This window comes from Pseudonaja textilis, chromosome 4 (assembly GCF_049901715.1).
Source record: "Pseudonaja textilis isolate UNSWEBS1 chromosome 4, rPseTex1.2, whole genome shotgun sequence".
Lineage (NCBI taxonomy): Eukaryota > Metazoa > Chordata > Lepidosauria > Squamata > Elapidae > Pseudonaja > Pseudonaja textilis.
Window position 1 is genome coordinate 87,667,164 of NC_141993.1, and position 19,194 is coordinate 87,686,357.

A 19,194-nucleotide genomic window follows, 5' to 3' on the forward strand; every position below is an offset into this window, starting at 1 on the left:
ATACTGGTGGGGGGGCTGGTGTGCTGGGCTGGTTGGTTGCACTACTGCCTCTTGATTGGTTGATGGAGTTGATGGAGTTTTGTTGTGGAGATATCCTGGATTTTGTGAGATTACAGGAGATTACAACGCAGGACCCAGGATACCACAACAAAAGAACTCACAAGCTCATCACACAACCCATTACCCAAGCCGTTAAAACACGAGAGGCTAATGGAAAAAAGATCACTACAAAACAAACGACCCAGGAGATTACAGCACAAGATCCAGGATATCTTCACAACAAAACTCACAAGGCCATCACACAGCCCATTATGCCAACATTAACTCCATCAACCAATCAAGAGGCAGCAGCACAGCCAACCAGCCCAGAATATCTCTACAGAAAGAAAACAAGTAAAAAGGAGAAATTAAGCAGAGACAATAAACAGAAGTAAAAAAAAAAAGAAATTAAGAGGAAACAAATAAAGGAAAAGAAACATCAGGATAAGCAGGAATCAACACTATTTTCTTTGACCATTAATAGGTCAGATTCTTATAGAGAACTTCAGCTTGCAATAAATCTTTATACTCATTTGAATTGCCTGAATCTCCTGATTTCCCGAATGCTTGACATCTCCCTAGTGAGGTTGATGGTTCTCAATTCATCCAGTTCTTTCATATTTGAAGATCACAAATCCACTGCTCACACTGGTTTTTAATCAGTGGTGGGATTCAATTTTTTTTACTACTGGATCTGTGGATGTGGCTTGGTGGGCATGGCAGGGGAAGGATACTGTAAAATTTCCAGTAAGAGGTGGCATTTGCCGGTTCTCTGAACTACTCAAATTTCTGCTACCGATTCTCCAGAACTGGTCAAAAACCTGCTGAATACCACTTCTGTCTTTAACCAAGAGGGATTGGGCACCTAGCTGCCATTTTAGTCCATTTGCTGATCTGATGACATGACTGTTCTGGACTGGGTAAAGTAGTATGACATCAGTTCCCCAACTGTACCTGGCATGAAGAATCATGTTGCCAAATTCTCTTCCCTTCAATTATGCAAATAAAGATCAGGCAAGCATGCTCGTTGTTGATCATATTCTACTATAACAGGTTTGGAGGCAAGCCATTCCTATCATAACTGAATATGGTGTAAGAAGGGTTGTTTACATTTTTAACATAGAGCATATAAAAGGCTGAAAAACAGAGTCCTCCTCTTTCAGGAAGACAAAATCTACTGTGGAAAGGAGATCCAGCTTAGTCAGCTTGAGGTAGACCAAGAGCGGATTAAAAAAAAATGGAGGAAGTTGGAAAATGGTTGTTTGCTTTGTTCCTGACTGGCATCGTGTTGTATTTCCTGAAACAACTGTGGTCCCGTAGAAATTATCCACCTGGGCCCTTTCCACTTCCTTTCATTGGAGTCGCATGGCAGACGGGAATTCGAGTAACTCCGACACTTTTAATCAAGGTACTTTCTCTCCAAATCTGTGATTTAAATCATGATTTAGCAAAGAGAATATTATTTTCCTGTCAGGTCAATAGAGTTTTCTGGAAGGTAGTGATGGAAATTGGCTCAGCAGAAATGCCTCCTGTTTCATTATCCAGATACGGAGCCAATGTGATAAAATAGCTCTGTATCCTTTAATCATGATTTAATCATATTTATCTTCCCACCTGTACATAATGACTCTTCTGCTACTCCATCTCAGTGGTGGGATTCAGCCAGTTCTCACCAGTTTGGGAGAATTGGTTGTTTATTTTCTGAGCTGTTTGATGATCTGGTTTTTGGAAGAAATCATTAGGGCAGAGAACCATTTGTTAAATTATTTGAATCCCACCAGTGCTCTACCTGTTTAGCAATAATAAGTAATTTTTAATAGAACAACAAAAAGACTGGCCGTATATTTTGCTATGGTTAACATGTATATTCAGATGGAAGTAAGTGGTGTGTAAACGTGTAAATTTCAATGTTGTCCTGCCATTATGATTTCATAGCTTAAAATAATTTCACACATTGGTTTTCTGTTTTTCTGTTTGTTAGCTAGACAGAGTTATTTGGTTAAGATTGGTGTCCATATAAGTTCTGAAGAATAATAGTCAGATTAATAATATATCATTCCTCAATGTATGAATGAAATACTATTAAAATATTAAAGGCAAAATAGCAGATAGCACTATTCAAGGTTGTGCTACTAATACTGTTTACTAATTCTTTAACCAAAACCAGAACAGCATTACATGAGGTTGCATTCAGATTAAAAAAGATAATAAAACACTCCAAGGTGTTTTGGTTTTCTGTGACTTAATTTGGCCCTCACTATTCCAGTATTTCTCTCAGAAATTACAGAAATAAATTTTGCATTATCTTTGAGTTGTGCAAAGATTCTTTCTGAAAGAACTAACTTTTAGTTTTCTTTAGCCCTTTATTATGTACAAGAAATAAGTAGATAAAAATCAAGCAGAGAGTACAAAATAGAAGTGGATAAATAGCAAATTGGAACTTTCATGATACTAATATATCCAGATTCCTTATCAGAAGTTTATTACATTTTTACATCCTTTTGCTAGTCAAAACGCAGTATCCCTGTTGAATTTTAAACAAAATATATTTGGTTAACATTATTCAAATGATTAAAACCAGAAATAGTAAACAATGTATTCTACCAATTCTATTAATTACACAGTGTTAAAATATAAGCTTTAAATGCAAATTTGGGGTATGACACAATTCCATGCTTAATATTATGAAGGTTTTCATCCAAACTTAAATTCTGAGTAGGATTTACTTTTTAAATTCAAAGTTAAAAGTTAATAGAATGACAGAGTTGGAAAACACTTTGGAGGTCTTCCAATCCAATCCCCTGCTCAAGTAAGAAAGCTATACCATTTCAGACAAACAATTGTCCAATGTCCTCTTAATAACTTCCATTGTTGGAGTATCTACAACTTCTGGAGGCAAGTTGTTTCATTGATTAATTGTTCTAACTGTCAGGAAATTTCTCATTAGTTGTAGGTTGCTTTTCTCCTTGGTTAGTTTCCATCAAGTTATTGTAGACATTGGGGCATGCACCTTCAATTTGGTTGGCTAATTTTCTAAAAAGGGAACTAGAGGTCTTTTTCAACAAAAGGACTGTAAATCCTTGTTTGCTTTAACATATGCAGTGATAACTATTCAAACTATTGGCAAAATATTTCAGATTGCAATCAGATGGCATCATCAGGCTAGGAACATCAACAGTGTAGGGAAGGTGTAATTTGCTGGTTGTTTATCTATGGTAGCTCGTCCTGCCTGTTTTGATTTCTACTTTAATAATTTCTTGATTAGAGCATTGTTTCTTCCCTGATGGTTTATCTGGTGCTATTTACTGCAAGTAAATTATTTAGGCATTAGGAAAAAATAGGATGCCATCGTAGGTAGTCTTGATTACTACCATTCATTTAGTGACTGTTCAATGGCGGATTGGCTGGAGGCTATTGGCTGGGGGTCAAATGGCGTCTGGATAAATGGGCAGGGATGAAGGACCATGCAGAAGGGATGGGGGAGGGCCAGCAGAGGAGGAAAGCTGGCTGTAAATTTGTTTATTTATTTAATTCATATTGCCGCCTCTTCGCCCATGGCGACTCGAGGTGGCTTACACAATGTAAAACCATACCTAAAACAAAAAATCAAAATAAAAAAACAATAAAAACTAACAAAAAGAATCAAATAAATTAGTAAAGAACAACAGAACAAAATTTGGAAAATAATTAAAAAAGTTAAAAAACAACCACCACCAACTCCCACCCTCAAAATAGGCTGAGGCAGGAGGCAGGGGGCGGAAGTAGGGCTAAAGATCTGTGCCTAAACATCCTAGACCCGCTTCCTGGACCCCATCAGTCAGAATTCTTTAACTGATGAGGTCCACAACCTGCCCCTCACATCAGGTAGGTCAGGCCAAGGTTTGGGATTCTACTGCTTCAAACTGGTTCAGGTGAACTGAATGTTAAAGTTACATCCGGTTTGCTGAACCGGTATTTCAACCGACCGGTTGGCCGTGCCCGTCCCGCACCACCCCACCTAGGAGTCTCCACGTGGCCCATTTTCAATGGAAGTAAGTGCAGGGTCTGCACGGAGGCTCTGGGAGTGGGAAAAATGGGTCTTCCAGAAGTCTGGAAATGGGCCTGTTTCCGGCTTCCGGTGGGCCTCCAGAGCCCACGGGAGGCTGTTTTCTCTCTCATAGAGGCCTGGGGGAGGCCTCCGTCTGGACCCTTGGGAGGGCAAAAAAACCGGCCCTCCAGGAAAAACTGGAAGTTCATAAACGCGCCTGTTTCCAGCTTCCGGTGGGCCTCCAGAGCCCGGGAGAGGCTGTTTTTGCCCTCCCAGAGGTCCGGGGAAAAACTTTCTCCCCTGGGCTCTGGAGGCCCACTGGAAGCCAGAAACAGGACATTCTGGAAGGCCACGCCCACCATGGCCACGAACCAGTTGCTGGGATTTTTGAATTCCACCCCTGGGTCAGGCTGATGTAATGGAGAAAACACAGTTCCGCAGGTAACCTTGGCCCCCTGCTATGTAGGCATTTTGAACACTTCTGATCAGATTCTGCAGCTCTGGAAAAGACTTCATCCATACCATAATTTGCAATCAGCAACCAGGACTGAATATCATATTTTCATTTTCTCTTTTGATCACGACAGCTGGCTAAGCGATATGGAAACATCTACACAATATGGTCAGGACACATGGCTATCGTGGTCTTCTCTGGATATCAGGCTGTCAAAGAAGCCCTCATTCAGACGGAAGACTTCGCTGAGCGACAAATGACTCCTTTTTTTAAAGAGGCCTTTAAAAACAAAGGTAGGTTTTCATGAAGGTTAAGGGGTAATTTTTCTGGTAAAAATAGAGAGTTCTATTCTCTCCTCTGTTTTGTTCAATATAATGCCTGAGATTCAATAGAAGGCATGAGATCTTTGGAACAGATCCAGTCTTATTTGTACCATTGGAACAGGCAGAAGCTGATTTGACATCACTGGTCCTGTTTTTGTTTTTTGTTTTTTGCTGGAAAAACGGGATCTCCAAGATGGCCAAGTAGAATTTGCATGAGAACACACATCATCTAAGCCAGGGGAATTCTGGGAGTTGAAGTTCACAAGTCTTGAGGTTGCCAAGGTTGCGGGACCCCTGATCTTAACTACCTAATGATGTTTTAGTGATAATTTTTATGAGCCTAATTCCTCAATGATTTCTGATGGCTTCAGGTATTATATTTTCAAACGGTCAAAACTGGAAGCAACAAAGACGGTTTGGTCTAAATACTATGCGAAAACTTGGCCTCGGGAAGAAAGGCATGGAGAATCAAATAGAAGAGGAAGCTCATCGGTTGGTTGAAATCTTTGCCCGTGCAAAAGGTATGTTGTCTACAATCTCTATATGTCTTGGAATGATATATCTAGTGTTTCATTAATTCAGAATTACAGCGTTGGAAGGGACCTTAGAGGTCTTCTAGTCCAACTCCCCTGCTCAAGTAGGAGAACCTATCCACTCCAGACAAGTGGCTGTCCAGTCTCTTCTTAAAAGCCTCCAGTTTTGGAGCACCCACAAGTTTTTAAGGGAAGCTGTTCCACTGATTAATTGTTCTCGCTGTCAGGAAATTTCTCCTTAGTTGTAGGTTAGTTCTCTCCTTGATTAGTTTCCATCCATTGCTTCTTGTCCTGCCTTCAGGTGCCTTGGAGAGTAGGTTGATCCCGCACAACGAATGGTTGCAAATAATCGGCATGGCTAGTCTAGTGAAGAGAAGGACCAGAGGAATCATTACAGCAGTGTTACAATATCTGAGGGGCTGCCACATAGAGAGGAAGAGATCGATCGATTTTCCAAGGCACCCGAAGGCCAGACAAGGAATAATGGATGGAAAGTGATCATGGAGAGATTTCAGTTAGAAATAAGGAGAAACTTTCTGACAGGGAGAACCATCAACCCATGGAACAGAAGTTGCCTTCAGAAGTTGTGGGAGCTTCGTCACTGGAATCTTTCAAGAAGAGACTGGACTGCCATCTGTCAAAAATGGTGTAGGGTCTCCTGCTTGGGTGGGGGTTGGACTAGATGACTTACGAGATCCCTTCCAACTCTGTTAATCTGTTAATGTTAGGCCCTGTTCTTTATGGCAGCGCCTTAGAGTTTGAAACACTGCTATCATGTCACCCCTCATCCTTCTTTTCATTAGACTAGACATAACCAATTCCAGCAACCATTATTTATATGGTTTAGCCTCCAATCCCCTAATCATCTTTCTTTGTTGCTCCTCTTTGCGTTATTTCCAGAGTCTCAACATTGTTTAATATTGAGATTTTATATCAAGGTTGATCCTTTCCATGTTTCTACTGATCACATGAACTGTGTCCCAACTGAATGCAAGGCCTATAACAGGAGAATCTCTTATTCTACCAGAGCAACACGGAGTCAACAATTTCACTGTATCAGTTCCTGTTTTGATAGCCTAATGCCCAAGAGTTTCTGTCCCAGAAGAAACTGCCTGTGTCTTCTACCCTTTTGGTGAGAGTCTTCTGCAGGGCCTGCTACTAGCCAAATGGTTAAAAATAAATGTTGCTTGATGGATTCCCAACTATAGGTTCCTCGACTTACAACCATTGGTTTAGCAAGTATTCAAAGTTATACTGGCACTGAAAAAAGTGACTTACAATCAGTCTTCACACTTACAACTGTCACAACCTTCCTGTGGCCTGTGATCAATCTTGGGATGGTATATCTTTATGATGGTTGCAGTGTCCCAGGGTCATGTGATCTTCAATGGTGACCTTCCCAGCTGGCTTCTTACAAGCAAAGTCAATGGAGAAAGCTGGATTCACTTAATGACTGTATGGTTTACTTCACAACTGTAGTGATTGCCCTAACAACTGTGTCAAAACCGGGTGCAAGTCACTTAACAACTGCCTTGCTTAGCAACGGGAATTCTGATCACCATTGTGTACAGTGGTATACAACTACTACCTGTATCTCCTGCCTTTTGTCCTGAAATCTCATTAAATATGTATATAAATTGTTAAAGTACAATAATAGCAAATCTGATGGTGATTTTCTTTTAAATTTCCAGAACAGCCACTAGATCCTTCGTTGCCTGTCACCACTGCAATCTCCAATTTGATATGCATTGTGGTTTTTGGATATAGATTTTCTGCCAAAGATGAAAAATTCCAGAGAATGTTAATAAACTTGAATTACTATATGAAATTTGGAGGCAGCTTTGTTTACCTGGTGAGTTGTCTTCTTTTGGGTTACTGAGTCAGACAAGACTTCTAGAGACCCCGATTGCATCCTCCACCATCTTGCTGATAATTTTGAATATAGAGATTCCAGGAGTGGAATGCAAATATTTTTTACTACTGGGAGAGGCTAGCAGGGAATGGCCATGTGACTGGGAGGGCATGGCTTCTTCTTCTTTTTTTTTTTCAGCAAACCTTCCCCTCGTGCTCCATTTTTTGGCCTTCTGGGCCTCAGGGAAGCCTCCTGGGTGAAGCAGTAAGACAGCGAGGGGGATCCCAGAACAGCTGATCATCAGAACAGCTGATGTCAGGCGGAAAAAAAAGAGAAATACCATAAGGACTGACTGGGCAAGGAGGGGCAGAGAGGGGCGGGGCCAGCCAGGGGCATGATTTGCCAGTTCTCTGAACTGCACAGAATCGTAACAACCAGCTCCATAGAACCGGTCCGAACCGGTAGAATGCCACCCCTGAGAGATTCATTTATCAATGTAAGCAAAGAATTTTAAAAAGAGTTTTAGCAGTGAACGGAAACTCCACAGTACAGTAGAACCTGTGGTCACAAACACTTCTGACCATGACCAAATCAGGTTCTGACCAAAAAATTCACAATTTCCCCCCCCAGGGGCTGATTTCCCTTTCCATGCCATATTTTTGTAAGTGTCAATTTTTCAAAATTAGGTTCGGGTCACGACCAAATCGGGTTGCGACCAAAGTTATGGAACAAATTATGGTCATCACCAGGGGTTCTACTGTATCAGGAAGATAATTATTTTAAGGACTCGCTGAGCCCTCCGTGAATACCTCCGTGATACCATCAGTTTTCGGACAGTTAGCACAATTCAGTGCAATGACTTGTCTTTGAAAATTGCGGTCTATGACAATTTGCCATGGTCAGCTTGCCATAGCCGCTGTCTGGATTCCGGCAATTACCCCAATTAAATCATGAGTCTCGAGCCAATCTTCCAAAACTTCAAAGGGATTTATTGGGAGTTAACATATTCGGCACTGCCTGGTTGCAGCCGACTCTGAGACGCATAATTCATTGTCACCCTTGACCCTGGTTTTCTTCCACCCCCTGGGTGTATCATAATTCATATTCTCCAGTAGGACACATCCGTAGCAAGAGTCATCAATCATGTTCTCCAGTTAGATATTTGTGTGGCAGAAACTTCAGCTAGTAACTTCTAGTTACTATCTTTGAAAAACTATTTATGGAATGCACTTTTGATTTCCAAGCTGCCGCACTGCTCTTTCAAACCCCTTTCTCCCTTCCCTTTCTGTTGGCAACTCTAAAAGAACCATAGAAATATTTTATGAGTTGACATTCAGCTTGCTGTGGCTAACTTGTCACGGCCAACTCACCATGAGATAACTTGCTGCGGGACAAGTGTTACACTAGTATCAAAGAAATGGTGGACTAGAATCATTAAAGAAAGGGTGAAAAAAGAGGGACGGAATGAAATGCGATTGACAAAAATGAAAGTGTTTATTTATTTATTTTAAATAATGAAACTGAATTGTTAAATTGCCCTCCGGCGAGCTGGAGTTGTCCCAAAGCAAGTTGGCCATGGTGAGTTGGCTGTGGTGAGTTTGTCCCATTCTGTAGAAATTGTGGGTGCTCCATCACTGGAGGTTTTAAAGAAGAGATTGGAAAACCATTTGAAGTGGTATAAGCCTCCTGCTTGAGCAGGGGGTTGGACTAGAAGACCTCCAAGGTCCCTTCCAAATCTGTTATTCTGTTTTTCAAGAACTTACCAGAATGAGAAAAAAAGATGAATCAGCAAAATATTTCTAGAAAGATCATGCCTTGTTTTTGGCGGGGTAGGTGACACCCATAGCCTACCCATCTATCATATTTTTAATCATTCAAGTTGATCGTTTAGTCTTTGAATACACTCCTGTAAAGTGAACGTTACAGCTCTCTAACGTGGATTCAAAATACGAGTATCCAATCTCTTCTTATAAACTGCCAGTGTTGGAGCATTCACAACTTCTGGAGGCAAGTTGTTCCACTGGTTAATTGTCCTCACTGTTAGGGAATTTCTCCTTAATTCCAGGGTGCTTCTCTCTTGGATTAGTTTCCATCCGTTGCTTCTTGTCCTGCCTTCAGGTGCTTTGGAAAATAGGTTGACCCCACCCTGTCTTTTGTGTGTGGCAGCCCTTTAGATCTTGGAGCGCGGCTATCATTCAATCTAAAGAGCATCCTGCTGGCATCCAGAAGCTGTTTACCAAATATGTACAAACTCCATAGCCTGAAGAATTACGAATCCTTCAGACAATATGATCAAAGGGCTAAACTCAAGTAATTGGCTGATGACATCAATGTCCTAGGATTTTGTTTTTCATCTTTCTTTTAGCTGTATGAGTTGTTTCCATGGTTGATGAAATACCTTCCGGGACGTCATCAGAGAGTGTTCCGTGCTTTAAACGATGTCACCTCGTTTGCCAAGGAAGAGATAGAGAAGCACAGGGAACTTCAATCACTGCACGACCCACAAGACTTCATTGATTACTACCTTCTTCAGATGGAGAAAGTAAGTGCCTTGAGGAAATGCCTGGAGGAAAATTTTCATGGGTCTCCAGAACTCAAAATGGCCTCCTACTTTGCTAAGGCCAACATACTGAGTCATCTTGCTGCATTGTTAGCATGTACAGGTACTCCTTGAGTTAACAACAGTTCGCTTAGTGACCGTTTGAAGTTACAGAGGCACTGATTGCAACATCCCCATGGTCACATGATCCAAATCCAGGTGCTTGGCAACTGACTCGTACGTATGACAGTTGCAGTGTCCTGGGCTCCATGTAATATTGCCACCTTCTGACAAGCAATGTAAATGAGGAAGCCATATTCATATCGTTAACTTAACAACTGCTAGTGATTCACTTAACAACCATGCCGAGAAAGGTTACACAACAGGGCAAAACTCACTTAACAACTGTCTCATTGAGCAACATAAATTTGGGGCTAGTTGTGATTGTAAGTCGAGGCTACCTGTACATTCCTTTCTACACCTCCTGTTGCTTGAAACAGTTTGCCAGAAACCTGCAGGCCCACGTTAATAATGTAATAGTTATTTAATTAATTAACTATATATTTTGTCTGCAGATATCAACTATCTGAGAAATCAGATGAAAGGGTGCTATTAAATAGGGACATCTGTGGTGATGGCAAGATATTTCATTTCATTTCTTTCTTTCTTCTTTCTTTCTTTCTTTCTTTCTTTCTTTCTTTCTTTCTTTCTTTCTTTCTTTCTTTCCTTCCTCCCTCCCTCCCTCCCTCCCTCCCTCCCTCCCTCCCTCCCTCCCTCCCTTTCTTTCTTTCTTTCTTTCTTTCTTTCTTTCTTTCTTTCTTTCTTTCTTTCTTTCTTTCTTTCTTTCTTCAATTTATATGTCTCCTGTCTTGCCTAGAGGTAGCTCTAGGTGGCTTACAATCCATAAAATGCTACTATGTAACATTAAAACAAATGCACCCTGTTTCTCCTGAAAATAAGACCTATCCCAAAAATAAACCCTAGCATTTTTTTAATGTCTGTAACTAATATAAACCCTCCTTGCAAAAGAAGCCCCATTTAAGAGCCTATGCAGCCTCCCGGCTGCCCATTTCACCTGCTTGCTCATGGTGCTGTGGCCACGAGGTAAGGTGGTGGTGGAACTGCCCCACGCGCCATGTACCAGTTCAACTCAGGGCACGAGGGCTTATTTTCAGGGGGTGTCTTATTTCCCCCTCCCCATGTACAGGAGGCCCACTTCTTCTGGTTACTCATGGTGGGGCAGGAGGCCGCATGGCATGCTAGTGCTGCCACCACAAGGTGGGGGTGTGGGTGGAGATGCTCCCCGTGCCTCACACCGGCTTACCTCAGGGCCCCTGCATCCAGGCCATCCATGCTCCGACGCCCCGTCCAGGAGCCCACAGGGTTGTTGGCCCACTTCTTCTGCTTGCTAATGGCTGCAACGGAGCAGGAGGCCAAGCAGCTGGTTGGTGCTGCACTGTGAGGTGAGGCCGGTGTCAGGTCATCGATGACCTGGCTGCAGGGGCCCTGAGATAAGCCGGGGCAGGGCGCGTTGAGCAGCTCCAACCTCCTGCCTTGTGGTGGCACCCAAGCATGCCATGCGGCCTCCTGCCCCACCATGAGTAAGTGAGCCTCCCGTACATGGGTAGAAAATAAGACACCCCCCAAAATAAGCCCCAGTGCTTATTTTGGGGCCCAACAGAAAATAAGACCTGGTCTTACTTTCGTGGAAACACGTGTAGTAAAGCTACATTTGGTTTAAAATCGACAAAGCTGTGAAGGAAGGGTGCAAGATAGATACAGAGGGAGCGGGGAGGGGAGGTCTTATTTTAGTCCATTAACCACCTTCAGTGTGACGTGCCTTATCTGTTGGCAGAGCCTGGTATTCGGGCTCTTTTTCTCTCGCTAAATTTATATTTATTTTATTTATATAGCATATCAAAGTTCAATTTCAACTGAACAGTCTGTTGTCTGGGTACAATTATTTTAGGCTCTTTTTGAAGCTCATTTTTATACGTATCCAATAATATTTGCATTTAGAGGGCTCCCGATCCCTTTCCTTTGTGTAATAGAATGAAAACGTCTAGGGTAGTTTTCCATAGCTTGATGCCTGAAAAATGTGATGGGAATTTTCTAGCCCATGGAGGTGAACGGTTGATCCAGTCTAAAGTATTCTGCTCGAGGTTACAAGGATGATCTGATACAGGTAGTCCTCGACTTACACCCATTTGTTTAGTGACTGTATGCAGTTACAACGGCACCGAAAAAAAAAGTGACTTATGACCTTTTTCCCCCCACGCATGTAACCATTGCAGCCTCTCCATGGTCACATGATCCAAATTCAGATGCTTGACAATGGGTTCATATTTGCAACCGTTGCAGAGTCCCGGTGAGTGTGTGTGTGTGTGTGTGTGTGTGTGTGAGAGAGAGAGAGAGAGAGAGAGAGAGAGAGAGACATGATCTCCTTTTGCAACCTTCTGACAAGCAAAATCAATGAGGAGAAGCCGGATTCGCACCCTGAGTGCAGGATTCCCTTAACAAGTCCGGCGATTGGATGAGGAATCGTGAGCAAAAAAGTTTTCAAAGTTGGGTTTGGACTTAGTTTACAACCCACCTTGCTTATCGACGGACATTCTGCTCCCAAATTATGGTTGTAAGTTGAGGACTGGCTGTTCAATGAGGTCATCTACACAAGGAGGACCTTCCTCCGACGCAGCAGCTAAATGACGAGTTGGGGATTGTTAAGTTGATTTCCTATTTTCTATTATCTACAACAGACCAAAGGGGACCCTGAGTCTGCTTATGATGAAGAGAACCTAGCTCAGTGCATTGTTGATTTTTTTATCGCAGGCACAGAGACCACGGCCACCACCTTACAATGGGCACTGATACTCATGGTGGCTTACCCGGAGATCCAAGGTGAGACTCCTGTATTACATCGGCACACAAATGCTTCTCTTGATCCTGCTTTTATTTTAGCGACAGATCCCAAGAATTCCTGCGTGAACGGAGGAGGAATAATGGCTCGTCTCTAACAAGCAAGAGGAAATTCAAAATCTGCAAAAAAAGAAGAAAAAAAAGCTATTTTGGCCTAGAGGCGGAGCTCTCGCCTCACAATCAGGAGGGTGTGAGTTCGATTCTAGGTAGAGGCTAATATTTGGAATAGACTCTCCTGCTTGAGCAGGGGGTTGGACTAGATGACCTCCAAGGTCCCTTCCAACTCTGTTATTCTACGTCTGTGACTTTCATGCCCCTGTTGGAATCTGATTCCGAGGGAGAGCTCGGGACAGCTGACAGGGAGTGGGAGGGTGGGCTCCCGATGGCTGTGGAGGAAACTGGGGAAGGGCACAATCCGGCTGGGCATTCAGAGGAAGAACCAGGTCTACCCCCTCTTCATCCTAAGGCATGCAGGGAGGAACAGATAAGGAAGCAACGTGGGTTACAGGGGAGAAAAGGGCCCTGATTCCCTTCATTAGCTGCAGCTGGGAAAACTGGATATGAAGGGCGTTTGGGCATAGCACTTTGCTGGAAACAAAGCGTGCATTATCTTTGTTTGTCAAGTCTTATCTGGGTTCTGGCGTCCTCCCAACTGTGTGTGTTTCATTATCTTTTGAGGTCTTCAATTCCTTATCCTGCCCTGTCTCATTAATTGCTGCAGTGTGGTTTGTGTTGGTTTTTATTTATAATTTATATGTACTGTGAGGTCGGATGGAATTTCTTCTCTTTAAAAAGAAAGAGGGAGAGTTTTGTCTCCAGCCAATGATCACTGGACATTGGGGGCCAAGTTGGAGGAATTAAAGGGACTTTACCTACTTTTGTGACTTTGATGCTTTTGTGCCATGCCCAGGGTCATCACAATGACATACGTTTTATGTTAATATTAGTATTTCCTCCTGTTTTTTCCCCACCTCCTACATCAGATTTTTTGTCTTGTACTCGTAACAATTGGGCCACCCAAATTGAGCTGTTAAAATCCAAATCCTTACAGCAGAGCTCCCCAAACTTGGCAACTTTAAGACTTGTGGACTTCAACTCCCAGAATTCTCCAGCCAGCTCTGGGAGTTGAAGTCCACAAATCTTAAAGTTGCCAAGCTTGAGGACCTCCACCTTACAGAATGGTCACCGCTGTACTCTTTGCTGCCATCTATTGGTTGTCTGGATTTTGCTGACCAAGTACGGCAGCCCTTCCTAAGAAGTAAACACACAGAGCATGGGCCTTAGAACTGCAAGTCCCTGTGAGCTCAGGCGTCATGCAATCATTTGACCACGCTTTGTGATTTTTGGGGGTTTGTTGCTGGTTTCCAATGCTTTTTGCAAACCCCCCCCACACCTTTGGGAGAAATGGGATTTGGGAATTGAAGTCCCAAAGATGCTTTTTCAAAAGGCATTTAGACTTTTGGGGTTTTTTTTTTCTCGAAGATGTTTCACTTCTCATCCCAGAAGCTTCTTCAGTTGTGACTCAGACAGAACAAAAGATGCCACTTGGATGAGAAACGAAACATCTTCAAGGAAAAACGAAGAAAGTCCAGTTGCCTTTTGAAAATGCACCTTTGCGTCAATTACGATCTGCAGGATGATGAGAATCTCCATAAATATTCCCCAGAAGGAGATCTACCACCTTACGGTTTGTCATTACAACTCAGTTCTTATTCAGGTTCTTTGTGAATTATGTCCCATGTTCTTCACTGACTATGTCAATTGTAGTGGAATATCTGAGGTAATTTAAGAAGACAGTGGGCAATCATATGTCTGAAATGACATAGAGCCCCCTGCTTGAGTAAGGGGAGTTGGACTAGAAGACCTCCAAGGCCCAAGGTTCCTCTGATATTCTGTTATAATTTTCTTTTTCTGTTATTGGTCTTCAGAGAAAGTCCGCAAGGAAATAGAAGATACGTTGGATCCTACCTATCCAATCCGCTATCAAGATCGGGTGAAACTCCCGTATACCCATGCTGTGATTCATGAGGTTCTCCGTTTGAAATATGTCTTAATTGTTGGAGTCCCCAGGCAAAGTGTCAGAGACGTGAACCTCTATGGATATCACATTCCAAAGGTACAGAAGTTGATACAAGAACAATGAACATACCAGAGGACCAGGGGTGGGATTCAATTTTTTAACAACCGGTTCTGTGGGTGTGGCTTAGTAGGTGGGGGTGGCTTGGTGGTCATGTGACTGGGTGGACATGGCTTGGTGGTCATGTTCTTGGCTGGGTGTGGCCAACTCAACATCACTCACATCGAGGCACACATCTCCTCACCCGGCCTCTCATGACTGTGGGGATGCTGCAAGAGTCATAAGTGTGAAAAATGGTCATAAGTCACTTTTTTCAGTGCCATTGTAACTTTGAATGGTCATGCCACACAAGCAAAGTGAGGGGACTGGAGGCTAAAACATATGAAGAACAGTTACAGGAACTGGGCCTGGCTAGTCTAGAAAAGAGAAGGACCAGGGGAGACATGATAGCAGTCTTCCAATATTTGAGGGGCTGCCACAGAAAGGAAGGGGTCAAGCTATTTTCTAAAGCTCCTGTAGGCCAGACAAGGTATAATGGATGGAAACTGAACAAGGAGAGATTTAACCTGGAAATAAGAAGGAATTTTCTGAGAGTGAGAACAATCAACCAATGGAACAGCTTACCCTTGGAAATTGTAGGAGCACCATCACTTGAGACCTTCAAGAAGAGATTGGACTGCCATTTGTCAAAAATGGTGTAGGGTCTTCCGCTTGGGTGCGGGGGTTGGACTAGATGACCTATAAGTTCCCTTCCAACTCTGATTATCTGTTTAACTTGGTTATTGGATAAATCCATTTCCTGTGTTTGTACAATTCCTTTCATCACAAGTGACAAAATAGGTTAGGTTTCCACACCACTCTAAGAATCCTCAAATTTAACCAAGGTTAAGACAGGCTAGGTATTGCATGTTGTTGTGTGAATGCATCCACTAAGACTGTAGCTGATCTGTTTGAACATCTTGTATGAACAAAGCTCATGAGATGTTGCGGTCCATAATGATGCTCTTGATAGGAGAATTCCAGTTCCCTGCAGGTTGCTACCCCTGGGTTCTCTTTTGCACAAACACATTCATTTTTTCCCTGTAAAAATGGTGGATAATGGATTTTCAGCTGACTTTCACCAAACACACACACCTTCAAACATGAATGGGAATTCACGAACTGGTTGAGTTTTTAATGTAGACAAGTTGGCAATAGGAGATAATTATCTTTTTACGCAATTAGGGGAATTTACTAGGAAATACAGTTCGATCTAGTGGTGAAGGCGCTCAGAAATTTGGAAACTGAGTTCTACTGCCACCTTGGGCATCAAAGCTGCCTAGGTAACCTTGGACCAATCACCAGGAGACAGTGAATTCTAGTCCCACCTTAGGCATGAAAGTTGGATGATGACTGAGCCAATCACCAGGAGACAGTGAATTCTAGTCCCACCTTAGGCATGAAAGTTGGGTGATGACTTTGAGCCAATCACCAGGAGACAGTGAATTCTAGCCCCACCTTAGGCATGAAAGTTGGATAATGATTTTGGGCCAATCACCAGGAGACAGTGAATTCCAGTCCCACTTTAGGCATGAAAGTTGGATAATGATTTTGGGCCAATCACCAGGAGACAGTGAATTCTAGTCCCACCTTAGGCATGAAAGTTGGGTGATGACTTTGAGCCAATCACCAGGAGAGCGGGAGTTCTGGTCTCACCTTAGGCATCAAAGTCAGCTAGGTAACTTTGGGACAGTCACTCTTTCTCAGCTCAACCCACCACACAGGAAAAATAGGAGGAAGAAGGAATATTATATATGATCACAGCCTTGAATTGTTTATGTATATATAAAAAATAGAGGTGGGATGAAAATAAAAAAAAATACAAGGCTCTAGAAACTTCAGCAGCTGTATATTGAAATGCATTTCTTCCTCCTTCAGGGGACTTTGGTTGTTACAGATCTGAACTCAGTTCTTTATGATCCCAAGAGATGGGAGACTCCTGAAAAATTCAACCCACACCATTTTTTGGACAAGGATGGACGTTTTATATCAAGGGAAGAATTTTTGCCATTTGGAGCAGGTAAATCTGAAACACGCCTTTCCCTAAATATTTAAAATAAATCCCTCTGGGAATGTATGAGTGAATGGCCATTTTCTTGTGATTCATCCACCAAGTGTTGTGCTTAGGTAGCAGTAATAAGGAGAGGCTGCATAAGCCCTTAAACCATGGGTGGTGATACGCTACGTTCATCCAAGGTTCTGTGTCAGGATTCTGGCAGTTACCCCCATTTGAATCATGAGTCTCGAGCCAAACTTCAAAATTTCAAAAGGATTTATTGGGAGTTAACATGTCTGGCACTGCCTGGGGGTAGCCGACTCTGGGACACATCATTCATTGTCACCCTTGACCCTGGTTTTCCCCCACCCCCTGAGAGTATCATAATTTATATTCTCCAATGGGACACATCCATAGCCTAGAGTCATCAATCATGCTCTCCAGTTAGAATTTTGCACAGCAGAAACTTCAGTCACCTAGTTACTATCTTTGAAAAAACATTTATGGAATGCACTTTCGGTTTGCAAGCTGCTGCACTGCTCCCCTTCCCTTTCTGTTGGCAACTCTAAGAAGACCAGAGAAATATTTTATGAGTTGATATTCTGTTGATATGCTTTCCTCCTGGTCTTCAGGCCAATCTCTGTTTGATTTTTCCAGTTTTGTCCATAATTTTAAACATTATATAGGTAGCCCTAGACTTATGATCACAACTGAGCTCCGAGTTTCCATTTCAAAGCAAGACAGTTGTTAGGCGAGTCTTGCCCCATTTTATGACCTCTCTTGCCACAATTGTTAAGAGAATCAACAACAGTTGTTAAGTTAGTAACAAGATTGTTAAGTGAATCTGACTTCCCCATTGATTTTGCTCGTGAGAAAGTCGCAAAAGGTGATCACTACCTTGGCACACTGCAACCATAATAAGTACATGCCAGTTGCCAAGTATCTGAAATTTGATCACATGACCATAGGGATGCTCCAACAGTTGTAAGTGTGAAAAATGTCAATAAGTCACCTTTTCAGCGTTGTAGCTTTGAACAGTCACTAAAACCATATGGTAATAAGTCAAGGACTGCCTTGAAAAACAGGTCTGTGCACTTATGAAAAAAGAGGTGTGGGTTATAAATGAAATATGTAGATAAATAGAACTAAGGAAATGATTCTATAATTGGAAACATGATGTTGAAAACTCTATTGGTGAGCATTCTGAGGTTGCGCATCACTTGATTCTTCTTGTCTTCTGGGCTTTTCCGATTATGATAGATATTTGTCCCAAAAGGATTTGATTAATAAGCAAAGATAAACCACAGGGGTAATATACTTTACTTGTCTAGTTTAAACACCTGGTTTAATGGGGAAAAAAAGCACTATGGGTGACGTGATAGCAGAATTCCAATACTTGAGGGGTTGACATAAAGAAGAGGGAGTCAACTTATTTTCCAAAGCACCTGAAGGCAGAACAAGAAGCAATAGATGGAAGCCAATCAAGGAGAGAAGCAACTTAGAACTAAGGAGAAATTTCCTGATAGTGAGAATAATTAAACAGTTGCCTCCAGAAGTGGGTGTTCCGTCACTGGAAGTTTTTAAGAAGAAATTGGACAGCCATTGATCTAAACAGTGTCGGGTCTTCTGCCCAAGCAGGTGGTTGACTTCAAGGTCACTTCCAACTCTGTTATTCTATTATGTTTGTCAGTCTCTGGTGTGTGAAAAGATCTTCCTTTTTGAAACTTCAAGGTATGGGCATAGCTATCGGTGTCCAAGAGATTAAAGGCAAATGAAAGGCAGATTCCAACAGTAGAATTTTAGAGCACGCCATTTTAAGCGATGAGTTCCAGTGTACACATCAAATTCCTCAGTTACGACTGAAACTAGAAGCGTTGGCGAAGCATTGTCGGTCACTTCTAACCCCTTCTCCTCTCCTTATCTTTGCCCTGCAGGGCCTCGTGTGTGCCTGGGTGAGCAAATGGCCAGGATGGAGCTCTTCCTTTTCTTGACCATCCTACTGAGGTCCTTTAAGTTTCAGCTGCCAGAAGGAGTCAAAGAACTCAGTCTAGAACCCATTGTGGGGTTATCGTTGCACCCTCGTCCTTACAAACTTTGTGCTGTTCCTCACTGTAGGACCCCGTAAAAATCGAGATGATTGCTGTATAAAATTTGCTTGTTGGTCTTGACCTTTAGACTGAAATTCTACTCTGAGCACGTTGCTCGGATTTGCTCGTCCTAGAAGTTTCTTAGAACATGAAGAAATATTACTATTCCTTATCATTTGTTTTATTTTCATGCTGTTTTCTTTTTTGTCCTGAAAGAGATGAGAGTGGTATTGTTCTGACCCAGGCTTCGCCAAACTGGATGAAACACAAACTGATTTTAAAAGCAAAACCTATTTTAATGCAACGCTGGGA

The 19,194-nt window shown here is 42.3% G+C and overlaps 1 protein-coding gene across 1 annotated transcript; it reads left to right on the forward strand.

The window, feature by feature from the left end:
• Nucleotides 1–1,276: 1,276 nt before the first annotated feature.
• Nucleotides 1,277–18,920, forward strand: LOC113451776 (cytochrome P450 2J6-like). Its single transcript, XM_026723156.2, has 9 exons — nucleotides 1,277–1,447; nucleotides 4,654–4,813; nucleotides 5,215–5,364; nucleotides 7,068–7,228; nucleotides 9,594–9,770; nucleotides 12,524–12,665; nucleotides 14,612–14,799; nucleotides 16,678–16,819; nucleotides 18,730–18,920. Exons 1-9 carry the CDS (start codon nucleotides 1,277–1,279, stop codon nucleotides 18,918–18,920), a joined length of 1,482 nt encoding a protein of 493 aa, XP_026578941.2.
• Nucleotides 18,921–19,194: the final 274 nt, after the last annotated feature.

Coding starts and splice junctions, on each gene's coding strand:
- LOC113451776 (XM_026723156.2), top strand. CDS start 1,277: ATGGAGGAAGTTGGAAAATGGTTGTTTGCTTTGTTCCTGACTGGCATC. Junction 7,229..9,593: donor GAGGCAGCTTTGTTTACCTG/GTGAGTTGTCTT, acceptor TCTTTCTTTTAG/CTGTATGAGTTGTTTCCATG. Junction 16,820..18,729: donor ATTTTTGCCATTTGGAGCAG/GTAAATCTGAAA, acceptor TTTGCCCTGCAG/GGCCTCGTGTGTGCCTGGGT.